Source organism: Musa acuminata, chromosome BXJ1-1 (assembly GCF_036884655.1).
Source record: "Musa acuminata AAA Group cultivar baxijiao chromosome BXJ1-1, Cavendish_Baxijiao_AAA, whole genome shotgun sequence".
Lineage (NCBI taxonomy): Eukaryota > Viridiplantae > Streptophyta > Magnoliopsida > Zingiberales > Musaceae > Musa > Musa acuminata.
Window position 1 is genome coordinate 32,590,778 of NC_088327.1, and position 16,483 is coordinate 32,607,260.

Sequence of the window (16,483 nt, forward strand, 5' to 3'; positions counted from 1 at the left end):
TAGATCTTCACAAGCATGTAGAGCTTTAAACTTTTAGATCCAATGGTTCAAAGAATCATTGTTTATGATAATCACTATGTTGAGATATCTTTAAAAAAGCCTCAGTGTTCCACATGTTTAGAGTCAACCATGTTGTGCTATATCTCCATCGATGATGCAGCTGGGATTAAGCAACCTTCCATTCTTGGAACTTCATGATTTGCTTTTGATCAATCAATTCAGGTTTTCTCCACTAAAAAGATGTTGCAACAACAAGATTCTTGATTGCTGATTAACATCAGAATTCTATTTTCGTAGATGATAGTTATTTTATAGGGAGACAGTAAAAATAATATTTATCAAATTCACGATTCACAAACAAAGTAAAATGTTATTTGTATTAACTACGGAATTTGCTCTCTTACACCAGCCGATACGACGAAAAAAACGTCTACCTCCCTTGATGAATCGAAAATAAATAGTTAGTATTAGAAGCCGACATACAGATGGTATGGAAATTTCCCAACATTTCATGCATAAAATCTCTTTGCCTTGTGGCATATTCTTATTCAAGATGTTTGATTTCTTTCTTTCCTTCTACCTTGGAACCACTCGGTAATCCAAATCATTGATCAAAGATGTGTTAATTATTCTCAAAGATTTCAAGTGAGTGTTCTATAACCATTTAATTATACAATCATGATTATCTCAAGGTTTGTAAGAGCATGTGATTACATTCCTAATCCCATATTTCTTTACAAGACGAGACAGTTCAATCAAAAATATCTTTAAGAAACAAAAATAGAGAAAATTTTAGGATAAATAAAAAAGAAAAGAAGTGTAATTTAAACAGAAGCAAAAAATAAAAAAAATAGAAAATAGAAAGTATTTGAGAAAAATCACATGATAACCATAGAATCTAAAGATGCAAATATCTGTTAATGAATAGGAAGAGTGATAGAGCTATAATAAAAAGAAGAAAAATGATAAGACAAAAGTGAATTTGTGTCACTCAAAATATACTCACTATCACACCAACTTTATGTCTCTAAATATGTTGAGTTTATGTTGAGATTTATCAACTTTCGAGAATCAATATTAATTTCATTTCATTGTCCTATAGAGAGCTTTCGAGATCCTTCACCTCCTAATATAATAAACATATATTCATGGTGGTTCAAATATTTAGAACCTTGAATCTGATTAATGATTTAATCTACTCCATGGGTGTAGTAGAATACATATTGACCAAACAATTAAGAAGGAATTCTGGATCCAAAACCCTTGTCTTCGTATCCTTTGCTACCATCTACTGTGTATGATCAATGATTTATTTTCATATATTTTTATAAGAAATGCTCATGTACTCTCTCCAGGGCAAATAGACACCACCTGAGGCAGGTAGGTTCTATTGGATAGAATAAACAAGTCAGCATCAGCTGCTGCTTTTCTACCGAAGGATGATGGAAACGTGACAAGCTGTGGCACGATGAGAGCTTCAAGGAAAAGGCATCGTTCCTCTTTGAAACAAGCTAAATAATGGAAGGGGGAGAAAGGGCTGTCGAATGCACATGTCCAACTCATTGACCCTGGAAACCGGCTATCAGGAGAGAGCAAGCATTAATAATGGACGGTGGTGGTACTGTTGCTTTCGTCTTGCTTTGTCATCACCAATGTCGTCATCGTTTTTGTGGTGATTGCCGTCACCGGTGCGGTCGTCATCATCATCTTGTGTTTCTTCGACACAAAGCACATTGTTCGGTAGCAAGGATTAATGTTTACCAGATCGAGTCCATGGTGACATCCAGCTGAAATTGTTATGTACATAATTGATAGGGTAGATTAGGACGGAAGTTTCCACTCCATATGTGCTGCTGGGAGTCCCATCTGACTTTGTTTTGGTTGGTAATGATCGACTGCTCTACTTGTATTTTTGTGAACATCTTAGTATTATTTTTTCTTTCATATCTCATGAATTCAGAAGGAGAAATTTATGCCTTTTCACTTTTGACTATATATAAAAAAAAAACAAAGCAAAAATAAGCTCTATTAGTTTGTTATTTGTGCATCTTCCTCTTCTTGTTTCCTTTTTTTTGCTCTACTCAGAAGAGTCATCTTCCTTGACTTGTAATGGCATGTTATTGAGTCTGATGGGTTAATTGATTTATCAATTTTGTTTGGTCTAAATCATTGATCAAAACATTTAAACTGAAATTGATAATAATATATTTATCAGATCCTTATAAGTCAATCTTAATCTTACTCACTTTTTGACTAATCAGAAGTATTACAATTGCAATCGTGTTGAACCGATGAGATGTGAACTCAATTGTAGTTTTTAGGTAATAATATGAACTCAATTAGCATTTAAAGTCAGATCTTTATGTCTGTAAAGCTAGTTTTAAGGTCATGACTAAATTGATCTTTATTTATGTCTTCAAATCATTATATACATATGTATATATAATGATTTTTATTGTTGTTATTTATCTATTTTATCGTTCCATCCCCATCCCTTGGCCGGAAAAAAGGACAGGAAAATAACAAAGAAAGTGCTAATCTTTGCTTTGCTTAATTAATAAGGTTTGTTGAGATATATTTGGTAGCTCTGGGCATCAAGAGATTGCTTCAGTTCATGGAATCAAATGACAGCAACCCATTTATGCTTGTAGAGTATCTTCATCCTGAAAAGTTGCAATATGAGAAATTATATTTATATCTTCTCATTCAATCTCGAATTACACGAGTCTCCACTTTTGTTTCTGATCTACAATCCCACTAATGAGAACCCTAACCATTTATTTTATTTGCTGAACTATATAGAATTTCAAGACATTGTCTAACTCTAAATACTACACATTAAGCTTCACAAGAATTTATTGGAAAGATCATAACAATATGATCTAAGGTAGACAGACTAACAAAAAGGGGTTCAGACAACCTGGGGCAGGTAGGAACTGTAGAAAACATAGTAAGTTGACATCAGGTGCTGCTTTAGTAGCAATCAATTAATGAAGGAAATGTGAGAAGGTGAGGTGTGATGTGAAGTTCCCTAAGAAAGGCTGAATCATTTCCCCTTGAATTGAGCCTACTGTTGAATGGATAAAGAGATGAAAGCTTCACTTTTTCAGATACATTACTGATGTATTCCTCCTCATGACATGAAGATTAAGTTGTGCAGAGTTTTATATAATGCAAATTATGATTGAAAAATATCAATAAGTTTATAATAAAAAGAAGAGAGAAGAGAGAGAGTGGGTGGAGATAAGAAAATATATATATTTAAAAAATTTCACTAATATAATATTTTTTTTCTGCACATTTTCATTATGATTCCTTTTCAAAGTGAACTCTTATTTTTATACACCATTTCATAATGTCTGTTTCTAACATAATGAAATACTAGATTAAGTTTATTTTTCCAAAATATTCCAAGTCAGAATGATGTCTTCAAGAACTTACCAAGATGATGTATCTCCTACTCATAATGATTTATCAATTCTTAGATAAGTAATTGTCAGTAATTACCATCATAAACTATTGGTGATAATAGTCATTCCAATTCAAGCAAAAATAAAAATAAACATATTAACTTGTGAAATAAAAAGGATAAGAAAATATGAAACTGTGGCGACAAGGTTTTTAGAGACCTGAAAGATCTCCAAATTACATTTCACAAGAAGATTTCTTGGTATCTTTACTCCCGGTTCTGAATCTTTTCCTCATACATGCTTAGAAAAATGTTCCCAGTCTTAATAGAATCTTGTTTTCCATAGATCAAACGCTCGTTCTTAACTTGACAGGCTGCGGCATTTGTCAACATGATGGAGACCAGTAGGAAGCCTAACATTTGTCATATTCTATTACTTCTTTCCCATTCCTGTAAAGGCCGTCAAATCCTCGAGTCAAACTCATTGAACGAGGAAACTGTCGTTGCTTTCGTCATTGCGAGTTTCGTCATCATTTCTGTCGTGATTGCCGTCATCGTTGTCGTCGTCATCATCATCACATCACCCTTCTCCGATGGATGCACTAAGCACATTGCTCGAAAACAAGGACCAACGGGAAGCCAGGAATGGTGTCGTGGCCACAAAAAGCTCCAAGGATATGGCCAAAAGGTGATACAGTGGCGACGTCTAGCTGAACAGCTTGTTGTGTACATGTTAGAGGCCGGATTAGTATTACTAATTTGGTATTGCATAGCAACACTGTTTGTTAGTGATGGCTACCGATCAATAGCTACACTTTCTTCCTCAAGGCTTTTCTTCTAAATCTGACATCTTCAGGTTGGTTAGTTAATCGTGTAAATCTGATCAGATTTAGAGGTTCTAATTCCCTTCATTAGATTGAGCATTTGAACCTTCACTATTACATCTTGTACTCGGGTAGCTTCTTATCCTCTAAAGCAAAAGCTCTATCCTATGTTGGGTCATCCATACTGTTTATTATAGTATTTTCTTCCCTCGTATGAGATCTGATGCACCTCATTGGATCGCTAAAAACAAATAAGGATTGCACTATATATATATTTTCTTTTTCCCTTTTTTTTTTTTGAAGATTTGGTGTGGATTGATGAAATGTTGAGGCCCAACAAGTTTGTTGTTTTTGTTTTTTGTTTTTGTCAATTTCCATGAGCAGAGGCATAGTTCTGGGAAAACAAGAGAGCTTATTTTCTTATTCATAGACAAAGCAATTTGCATGTTGTAAGAAGCTTTTACACATAACATGTATTAGTTCAGTTATGGTTAATGATTTTAAGCAAGTACTTACTAATGCTTCTTAAAACACCTTAACAAGTGTGATTACTTATTGGTTGAGGATAAATCAAATATATATATATATATATATATATATATATATATATATATATATATATATATATATATATATATATATATATATATATATATATATATTGTGAAAAATTTGCTTAATAGAACCTAATATCTAGAATAAGTAAATAATTTAAAGATTATGATCATCAGTAGCATATTAGTTCAGAGTTTAAAACATATCAAAGATGTTGAAATTGTAGAATCACAAAAGAGAATAAAAGAAATATATAGAGTAATTAATAGTCACAGTTTCACTTGAAATATACAAAAGAAAAAAAAAAAACTTAGAACTAATGCACTCATGAAAGTTTTTCAACTTTAAGAGAAGAATCTAAGTGTAGGAAGATACTTCTATAGTCATGACTAACACATAGAATGTGATAATTTTTATCTTATAGTTAGATCTAAATACCACAGGAATGAGAAATCAAAGAGACATGTTCCATGTGGGAATCAAATATAATAACTATGACACTAATAGATATATTGAAATATACCGTTCGGTATACAGTATAGTATTGTATCGAGTATTTCTCAAAATTCCGATATGGTACCAAAATTTAAATCATTGCTAATAACAACCTTCCCCTTCCTTATCACTATTCTAGGAGAAAAATTATTAGTCAGATTGCATTGCATTCTCTAATTGAGGTGCATTATTAGTAGGATGGCCTCGTTAAACTCCTCATCAGTCTCTTGAACCCAAATAGTATTTGTGCCATTTTAAATAACTTTTTAACTATTTCCATAGATGAAGGTAATAAGAAAAGATAAAATGAGAGAAGAGAGGAAAAGGTCAAAAAAATTTGATGCAAGAGGCACTTAAGAACTTGATTTCTTCATCTTCACACACACACACACATATATGTATATATATACATATATGTATATATATATATGTATATATATACATATATGTATATATATATATGTATATATATACATATATATATATCTACATATATATATATATATCTACATATATATATATATATCTACATATATATATATATATATATATATATATATATATATATATATCTAGTAATTACTGCCAATATATTTTTGGATCAAAATTTTAATATGCTGGTCTCTTCAAGGATTCAAACATGAGTTTTGGTTAACCAAAATATTATACCTCTTCTACAAAGTCATTGGGTTTCCCTTAAACTTCATCATACTGGTGATCAAGGGATTCCACAATTGATTTTTTTTTTCACCAACATAATAAAAGTGGATAAAATAAGACTTGTGTTATGATTCCGACTATGATAATTAATGGCCAAAATGATTGACCTAAAGTACCAAACGATAATGGACCTAATATGAATTATATCAGATTTCTTTCATTTCATACTCCCATGTCTTAACAATGTTTGTACCATCCCAAACAAAATTTAAGTTTGTACAATTTGGAATATCCAAGACAAGACTTGAAGCAATCTTTGAGAAAACATTGAACTGAAATTAAACGATGTAATGTGTGTGTATTATGTTATATATGGTTGTCCTTTGATAAAACAACAAGTACAAGGATGGATCTAATATTTTTGTACTTCGAAGTAGTTCTCATTGTACATTGGCTACTCATGGAGCTGCTAACTCAGAGATTAGTAACTTTATTACATTTAATGCTACCAAGTTTTCGAGGATTTAACACAATATTTGTCAACGTCTTACAAATTCTTTATGATATATAGAAGTCAGAAGAGGAGGCTTGCTTCTTTGTATAGAGAATAAAAAGGAAGAATACATGCATCTAGAACTTTTATTTCTCTTATATTTTAGTGAAAAGAAGAGACATACGAAGACATGCATGCCTACAAAAATAAGACCCTCGAGAAACAAGTCTAGCTTTTGATTGGTAAGACTAATGAAGCCTCTAAATTACGTACATAGGAAGCCGATCAGCATATGGATGATGCTATTTTAGTACTGACTGCAGCAGTCAATCGTACCTCCTGTTGTAAAAGAAGAAGTCACCTCGAAGGAGGTCGATGATGGTAATGACGACGATGGCTTTTGGACTTCTCGGTACGTCGGTGCAATGAAGGAGGATAACGTGGATGATGCATCAACGTTGACGGCAATTAGCACAGGAATGATGACGACACTTGTAATGTCAACGCAAGACGAAAGCATGCACCGGTTTCCACGTTCTATGAGCTTGGCACAGCATTGTTTGTCCCCTTGGCCAAATATCTAAGGTTGCAGGAACGGGGAAGAAGGAATGGAATATGACCGTGACTCATGGCTTCCTCACTTGGGTGGGACTCTCTAATGGATTCATTCCCATTGGTCTCCATCGTAGCGTCAGATGGATTACTCCGATCTTGTTCTCGAATTAATAATACATCATCATACGATTTATAGATTATTGTAATTGGGAAAGATCATTCGGACTTCGAAGTACTCCCATGTACATGTACTCTTGTTCTGGTGTTATGTTACCACCACCAACTCATCGAGATGTAACCTCGCATCACATTCACACACCTTGTCTAATACAAATATTTGTTTGACTTGTCAAGAACATGCGGATGGATGATTGGAGTGGATATTTTGTTTTCAGAAATAAAAGAAATCCAAAACAAAATTATAGTATTTCAGTTCAATTGAACCATCTATAATGACTTAAGAACATTATAGCTCTATTCAAAGATGTTGTAACTCCGTCTTAATTAATTCAAATTCTCACAAACATTAATTATTAACCTTATTATATTTATTAAAGTATATATAATATTTTATTTTGAGATTCTTTAGTGATTTTGAATTGAAAAGTAGAATATTTTGACATATTCCAAAATAAATGGTGATAAGTTCTTCTTTCTTTTTTTACATAACCTTAGATTTAGGCATATAATTAAAAAAATTAAATATTTATTTTATTTTTTTTAAAAAAATAGTTTCTAATTAAATTTTTTTTTAATAGACTTACAATAGCTTTGTCAGTAAATTAAAATATCATAACCCTTATTTTAAAAAAACGTTGTAATTAAGCTTCAATTAATTGATGTTTTCACTAACAATAAATATCAACTTTACCATAGGTTTAGAGGTATTATCAAATTATTAATATGATAATTTGAATGATTTTGGATGAAAATTATAAATGTCTTGGCATATTTCAAAAGAAACTATGATAACAATTCTATTTTTTTCCATTTTATCTAGAGTTTAGATCTAAATAATTTTAAAAACCTTATAATATTTATAATAATTTATTATGAAGGAATGATAATAAAAAATAATGAAACATTATCTAGTTTTTCATCTTAATTTGGCTCATATTATGTCTAATTACTCCATTGACCTAAATTAAATTATGTTAACTATTTAATTCTAGATAGCTACGTAATCAATAATCCAAAATATCTTATATGAACTCAGCTGGACATGTTAATTGGTCAATAATGTATCAATTATCATCTTCGTTTCGATCGATTTAACATGTTGGAATTAGGCTCATATATATTGACAATGGTAGACGAAAACAATCCTCGATAAATCTACTTGAACATTTGCTTTCTTAGATCCGATAATTATCATGTGAGTTTGGTCAAACTTTTTTTATTTTGCTTATATTATGTATCTTTTCCCTTTTTTTCTATTTATCCTAAATTTTCTCTGTTTTTCAGATTTGGTTGAGCTTTTGTCTCTTCCGTTAAAAAAAGGGAGCCAGTAATAATAATAGTTCATCCAACTTGTCAAGAACAAAAATATGTTTTCCGATCATATGATTACAACATGACATCATATATCTTTTTCAGTATAAAAATAAACTATAAAATTATAAAATAAAGTATAAATTTTCACAAAGAATCTCTTACTTTACTTTTTTTTCTCGATTACCACCCCTTTATTTCCTAATGGATGAGATTACCCCTCGCCTTCGTCTTTCGTCGTCATCCTCGCTTGCATGCTCTCATCGTCATCCTCGTCCGTACACCTTCACCCTCATTGCCCATGCACTTGAGATGAGAAATGATTATAGCTTTTGGCTTTTGACAAAAGTGTTGGATGGAGGCAATAAGGCGATCCTCTCCTCTCCTCTATGATAAAGTTTCAAACGTGAATGATATGCCTCACCAACGGTTTTTGGGAAGAGGAGAAGGATCGACGAGTATAGAACAACATAGGGGCGATCGAAATGCAATGGTCACTATGAGAGTGGATAATGAAGGTGGGACCGAGGGGGCTAATTGAGGTAGTGGAGAACAGCAACGAGGGTGAGGTAGCCACGACGAGGGGCGAAAGCACAAATCAATTGGAGCAGTGAAGGAGCGGATATAGCATCTAGCAAGGAGAAGGTTAGGAACAATTTCATCCTTTAGAAAATAAGAGACACTCTACAAGAATAGTGAAAAAAAAATTATAATCGAGAAAAAAATAATGCTAAAATAAAAAAGAAACTATTGCACCAAATTTTTACTCTATTTTGAAAAACTTGTCGAGATATAACATATTTGTTATTCTAAATTTTAATACAATCTATGTAAATCCCTCAAAATATTAAGACACTTTATATCTTGCCATTTATATCCATTCAAAAAATTCAATTAGTTTATTTAAGCCAAAAAAATGAAAAATAAAATACATTAGAACTCTTGAATTTTTAACATCAAAATCAGTTATAAAACTGTTAATCTAAACTAAAATTTTAACTAATAGATAATATGTTGTAGCTAATTGAGATTAACTAATATGAAAAATACACACATACATACATACATACATACATACATACATACATACATATAAAATGAATATAAAAACCACTTCATGTATCAACTCAAAAAATTACTACAGTTTCATGTCCCAAATCTTAATTGCCAAACTCACACACACACACACAGAAACCTTACCATAAGGCTACAGTGACCATTTCTACAAAAGATGGTAGTTTTGTATCAACTTTGGAAGGATCCTTCAAGTATACTTGATCTCATTCAGAATTTTCCATGTCAGTATGTGAATGAATCAAATATAATATGACATGATGGAAACAAATAGAACAATGAAAATTATCAACCACAGTGTGTATAAATAAACCCAAAGCAACTACTGACATTAATCAAGCTCAGCAAAAGCCATGCATGTGTATCTCCCCAAGCACTCAATGCTATTATTTTGCTTGCACAAGATTTCTTGATAAGCAACTGCTAAATCACTGAAGCTGCTACTGGCAGACCTCATCGTCATCCTTAGCCTTCTCCTCCTCTGAGGATGGTCGGCTCTCTGAGTTCGAGTGCCGAACATCCTCAATCATCCTAACCACATCTTCCATCGTGGGTCGTCGATCTGGAACTCTTGCAACGCATTGCATTGCAACATGAAGCATCTGAACCATGTCCTCCTCGATGTTGGGATACTTCATCAGCTCCACATCAAAAACTTCAGCAGTCCACTCTTCTCGCACCACAGATTGGACCCATCTAGGTAGGTCTACCACTTCATCATGGCCCGGAGTCTGAACTGGAGATTTCCCAGTGAGTAGCTCAAGCAGGAAAACTCCAAAGCTGTAGACATCAGACTTCTCAGTTGATTTTTGTTGCTCAAGGACTTCAGGTGCGCGGTAGCCCATAATTCTTGATGGTGTTGCTGCACAATTCATGAGCAGGGCAAGACCAAACTCAGAGACACAAGCACTGAGTTCTTGAGTCAGAAGCACGTTTGATGATTTGATGTTGCCATGGATGAGCTTTCCACCTCCTTGAACATGAATATGGGCAATTCCTCGTGCTACACCGAGTGAGATCTTCACCCTGGAGTCCCAGTCCAAGGGAGTTTTTGCAGCATCTCTACTTCCTGCACATTACAGTGGACAAACAGGAATGATCTCTCAGATATTCAAGAATTATGGTAACGCAGGAAATTTGATGTTTAAAACTCCAATCCGAATAGCAATTCATTCCGTTTAAGTTTCATTTTATATGGAAGTAGGTATTCTATGTCAAAAGAGAAATCTTCAAAATTCAGTATAAATGGAAACTCTGATGATAAATTATACTTGGACATATATTAATAACATGGTTCATCTAACAAGCATAGAAAATATCATGAAGCATGAATTTTGGTTGAATGTGCATTTTACATATTATATCTCCGTCGTTTATCCCATCTGGTCACAACTTATGTCTGACATTCCCTAGCAATTATAAACTAAATTTCATTTTCTATAATTTCCCCTCTTGAATTATATTTGAAAAGATTATGCATGTATTACAGACACTGTTAAATATCCGCAATTCAAATCAAAACCAATTCAACTTGGGTTTGATTGTGTTTTGTAAGGTGCGTTCGCTGAAAAGGTACCCAAGCAGACCTTAATAATATGTACACTTAGCAGCTTCAAGTACAAACATGTCTTCCATGAATTAGATCCGGCTACTAAGACTCCTGACAAGTATTAGATGTTTAAAATTAGTAGTGGATAGGAACTTGGATAAAATCTAAGACCTTGTTCCAGCAGATCTACAAAGAAATAGCAAGAAAAGGAAGCAAAATTAAAATATTCTGGAACCTCACTAGTGCATCTAAGAAAGTCATTCTCCTAACAAGGACCCTGAAGATATAATAAAATAGACCATATGATCCTGCATCAATGATCTCAGCTATGGAGTTTCATCACTCTGTTTTAGCAGAAAAAGATGCTCCCTTTTTCTTAACTAGCTCACAATCCTTCAAATGAAGAAGAATACATTAAATAGCAAGTAGGACATATAAATGACAGTAGAAGTCTTGAACAATGAATTAAATATAATGTAGTCCAAAATGTGATGAGAAAGAAGTCTCAGTGACCATAAACGACATTCATGTCCAAGCACATAGTGCAGATGATACTCCTCTTAATTGAATTATGATTCAAGTATGATAGAGGCTAGAGATAAATTGTCTAGAAAGTTGAAAGGTAAGAGTAATTCTGAGATCCTCCTTTTTATTTTTGTGTTTGATGGATTTAAGTATTCTGCATTTAGCTTTGTGCTAATTTGGTGGTACCATGGTAGAAATGTTCTAAGTTCACAATAAAAATGATCCTGAACTTCAGCACCCTAAACAGCAGAAACTAATGATTTTAACATGCAATTTGCACAAAAGAAGTTTCTATGTTCAACATGTAAATTATCGGTATCTTCAATTAAGAAAATGCCCTCAATTATTGATGTACTTGTTTCCACACTAGAAGGTAGAATTATGATAATTTGTTTGTTAAATGGAAAATAACATCTATCATACTGAATCATTATTCTATGGGTCACAAAAGAGAGAGAGAGAGAGAGAGAGAGAGAGAGAACATGAGAACTTGCAGGCATCATAGAGTGTCGGTCAGCTTAAAGGTGACTTAGTAACCATGCATTCTATTGGGTGAGGAATCTTAGCATTCATCATATAGAGAAACACAAGCTTAGCATAATGTATGCAAAATAAAACTCAAATAACATAATCAAACAGCCACTATATATATCAATCAGACTTCTAATTTTGCATAGTAATTTCATATAAAAGCAGGAGTATTTGACTCTTATATGTGCAATTTATGATGCAAACTTGGTTAAGAACTTCAATGTAACATTAAGGGACAGCATTGGTTTCAAACAAAATTTTTATCAAACTAAACATTCGAGAGAAGCAGAGTAGGTTTTTGGAAATTATACCATGCAACAGCGCAGAGAGGTTCCCGCAAGGGGCATAGTCATAGACCAAAAGCTTCTCATCCTTGGAGTAGTAAAAAGAACGAAGTGGCACTACATTTTGGTGTTGCCCAATCCTTCCTATTATTTCCATCTGCTGCTCAAACTCTCTCTTCCCCACCCCCACCTCCTTTAACCTCTTCACCACCACTGTCACCCCATCTTCAAGAACAGCTCTATACGTTGTCCCATAACTTCCTTTTCCAAGAACTTCAGCAGAAGCTCTTAACAGATCTTCTAAGTCAAAACTGTGAGTACATCCCTCAAAGAAAACCAACTTATTCTTCTCTGCCTCCATAGCACTACTGCTGTATTCCTCAGTTTTCTCACTTCTTCCACTGACTGAAGCCTTTCCTTTTGGTGCACCACTGCCATCTTTACTTTTTCTCTTCGAAAGGCATCCCAGGATTATAATCAGCAGCAGAAATAGAAGGCTTGATCCTCCAGCAGCAATAGTTATTATAACCCCTGTGCTTAGTTTCTTCCAAAAACTCTTTTTGGGCTTTATAGGTAGTGCAGTTGGTGATAATCGTGGAGATGGAGGAATTGCAAAGCATTGTGCTAGAGAAGTCCCACAGAGGAGAGGGTTCCCCAAGAACGACTCGGCAGGGAACTTCTGGAGGGATACTGGTATAGGCCCACTAAAATTGTTGTAGCTTAGATTCAGATGCTGTAGCATGGGAAGTTGAAGATCAGGGATGGGTCCAGAAAGAGAATTGTTCTCGAGATACAATGCAGTAAGCTGAGTAAGATTTCGAATTGTCAATGGAATTTCTCCGATGAAAGAGTTGTAGGAGAGGTCGAGGAATATGAGATTGGAAGAGAGGGAAGAAGGTATAATTCCAGAAATATTATTGTGCTGAAGATACAAAGAATGAAGAGAAGGAATGTATGGGACATCGGCAGGGAGATCTCCTACAAGGTGGTTGGATCGAAGACTTAAGGTATCCAGGGCACCAAGCTCACCTAGTGTGTCAGCAGGGATTTGGCCAAAGAGCCCAATCCCTGGCAGATGGAGGCTCCGCACACGGGTTCTATCTGGTGTGCATGTGATGCCAACCCAAGAGGTGCAGACCGGTGTCCGAGAACTCCAGTTTAGTTTCCGGCCATGAGGTACAGATGCAGCAAACTTAAGGAGGGCTTGCATATCAGAAGTCAAGTTACCAGCAGCCGAAGTTTGAAGACATAGCAGGAGGACAAACAAAGGAATCGATAAGAAAACAATCTGGTGATCCATAGCTAACCAGAAGTGATTGACACGAGAACATCAACTGCAATCAATTGAAATTATACACAGATCTTCATCCCTGACTACTGCAAACAGAAGAAAAAGAAAAGGAATTAGAACATGCTCACAGCAGTAGCGTCAAATATAACCTTAAAAGAAATAAGTCAGAAGAAAAGAGTGATCGAATTCATTAAAGCTAAAAAGTAGCCCTACTTGATTGCCAACACTAAAGAGAAGTATATACTTCTACAATGAATCTATTAATCAACAAAGAAATAAAAATATTTCACTATATCAATGACCAGTACCTATATTATCTCCAATTCTCCTTCATGATCTTCTCAAACATCCTAAGTTCTACTTCCCTGTATAAGCACAAAGTTCACTAGCCGAAAAAGATCCTCTTTACGAATGTAAATACACTTTTCCTAATAATTGCTAGGTGGGAAGCCACCTCAAACTGCAGATTGTTCAAATATTTATTTCCTAAGAAAGCATTCTTCTCTTTGTCTGGCATCTCTAGTATTCCTTAGATAACCTGGTCTGGTTGCACTAGATTATGAACTACTAAAGGGGAAAATTCATCATTTTTTGAAGATGAAGAACAAGATTCTTCTCAAAGAGAACACCAGAATTTTAGGTAAGGGAGAAAAAAAGCCACAAAGAAGATTTTCATTATAAAGCATATAGAAAGCTTGGCCAAAGAATTTGTACCAGCATGCAACAAGACGAAAGAGGAGCAAACCAGCAACAAGCCTTTCCACATAATCTACCCTCCGTTGAATCTAATCCACTAAAGTGAAGCGTCATTTGAGAAAAGAAACAATCACTACACTACAAGATCATCCTATATCAAAAGCAGAGGCACATTCATATTTCTCTTTTCCCCTTTCCCCTTTTCTTACCAACAAAAGGAAAAAGAGCTTGGAGTTTGCTTTGGACCAAGCAGGGGGACTCAACCAACCGATGGATGTGGTAACATGAACCAGCCTGGCTCATGGTAGACCCACCCATCAGAAAGGCACACAGAGAAACCACCAGAGAGAGAGAGAGAGAGAGAGAGAGAGAGAGAGAGAGAGAAGGATAAGCATAGTTGAATCACATTTTCTAATAGAAGGAGCTCAAGCCTTGGACTCTGACCTGATTCAAAGAGGAGAACATGGTCATACAATTGTTTCCCTTAAGCATTTCGCAGAGGAATCACCAGTACAGCTCTCGAGATCTGCAGGAACCTGCAAGCAGAGATGCAGACGTTCGAGACACATTCGAAGAAAGAAGACTGTAAAGGTCACTGAACACTGAATTGGAACATACCGACCAAAACCTTGAAGCTGAAACTAGTAAAGAACTATGAACAGACCAGCGCAATATAATTGCTCCACAGTTAGTGTACTCCACCAAGATACGAAGAAAGAAACGGGGGGTTCTTACCGGAACCTCGACTTCGCCTCGAAAACCACACCAATCACCGTAGAGTCCACGGAGCTAATCTAAAAACGAGATTGTTTAGAGCTTCCGATCGGCCACTGGAGCCGAAATGGAAGACGTCTCACGGAACCCGCAGACACCGCATCAAAATCCCACCTTTAGATATCTCCCCACGGCCCGAGCTACGAACGAAGCTTTCCCGCCCTCGAGATCCTCTTTCCACATCTCTCCCGAGATCCGCTCCTCAAGCAACCGAGTCCACCACCGGAGCTCGACTCGGAGCCGCTCTACAGACAGGCTCTACAGACAGGCGGGTGGTAAAAGGAGGCGGCTTCTCAGGAAAATGCCCGAGAAAGATAAGTAAATTACCATTTTGGCATTGCATTCAATCACGTGCATGACACGAGTCGGAAATCACGATACGGAGGTGATCGTAGCCGTCAGATTGGCGACCTTTTGGCGGTTACGAGTCATGGACTTGGTGGTGGTAGTAGTAGTAGTAGAACACAACTCATCATTGGGTTGGAAGTCCACAGTATGACACCAAAGATCCTTTGTACTGCCACTGTTGGCAATGTGATCACATAAATTGTTTTGTGGTTAGAAAGAGGGAAAAAAACAAGAAACAAATCCCATGGTGTGAGGATATATAAATGCATTAATTTTTAGATGCTGACATGTGTGTGTTTTGGTTGTATCCTTTTGAATCTTAGTGATGCCATAGTAGAAAATTGGAGGAAGCCAAGAGAAACTTGTTGGCTTTCTCAACCATACACTTTGTTTATGACAGTGATTTGTCAAACAAAAGAAGTCAATGGAGGGGATTAGGTAATCTCATTGGCATTGTGAAAGCTACTGGTACATGATCTGTATGAGTTACAGTAGGAGCTGAAAGTGATTAAGTTATTGGTGATGGATGATGACACTTGGATTTCTTTTGTTTAAGCACAATTATTGGTACTGATCCCATCTTATTAAATGCTTGATCACATACTTTGCCTATCTATCTACTCATTGCATAAAAGAGATTAATTTGCTTATTCATCTACTTGATTGTCAAATAAATGCATATTACATTCTTATGTGTTGTAATCAATAAAATCATCTTATTGTGTTTAATTATTAAAGAATAATATCATAATTAATTGTAATACTAATAGTGTTTCTGCTTCTACCAATATGAATATGTACATTAATCTATGTACTGTGTTATACTCACTAGGGTTAATCATACTTAAACTCATAATACAAATAGTGTTTCTGCTCATAGTTGACTCATATAATATATATATTTGCAGTTAATATCATCTATACATTAT

The 16,483-nt window shown here is 34.8% G+C and overlaps 1 protein-coding gene across 3 annotated transcripts; it reads right to left on the reverse strand.

Annotated features, from left to right (window-relative positions):
* Positions 1 to 9,586: 9,586 nt before the first annotated feature.
* On the reverse strand, positions 9,587 to 15,476 carry LOC135585650 (probable inactive receptor kinase At5g58300). Of its 3 annotated transcripts, none has more exons than XM_065190174.1 (4): positions 15,168 to 15,476; positions 14,877 to 14,968; positions 12,473 to 13,822; positions 9,587 to 10,625 (listed from the first exon to the last, which is right to left on the reverse strand). In XM_065190174.1, exons 3-4 carry the CDS (start codon positions 13,743 to 13,745, stop codon positions 9,997 to 9,999), a joined length of 1,902 nt encoding a protein of 633 aa, XP_065046246.1. In that variant the 5' UTR covers positions 13,746 to 13,822; positions 14,877 to 14,968; positions 15,168 to 15,476; the 3' UTR covers positions 9,587 to 9,996. The 3 variants fall into 3 exon arrangements, with proteins under 3 accessions (XP_065046246.1, XP_065046253.1, XP_065046259.1); XM_065190181.1 differs by having other exon boundaries at positions 15,051 to 15,476; XM_065190187.1 differs by lacking the exons at positions 14,877 to 14,968; positions 15,168 to 15,476 and adding an exon at positions 14,451 to 14,664.
* Positions 15,477 to 16,483: the final 1,007 nt, after the last annotated feature.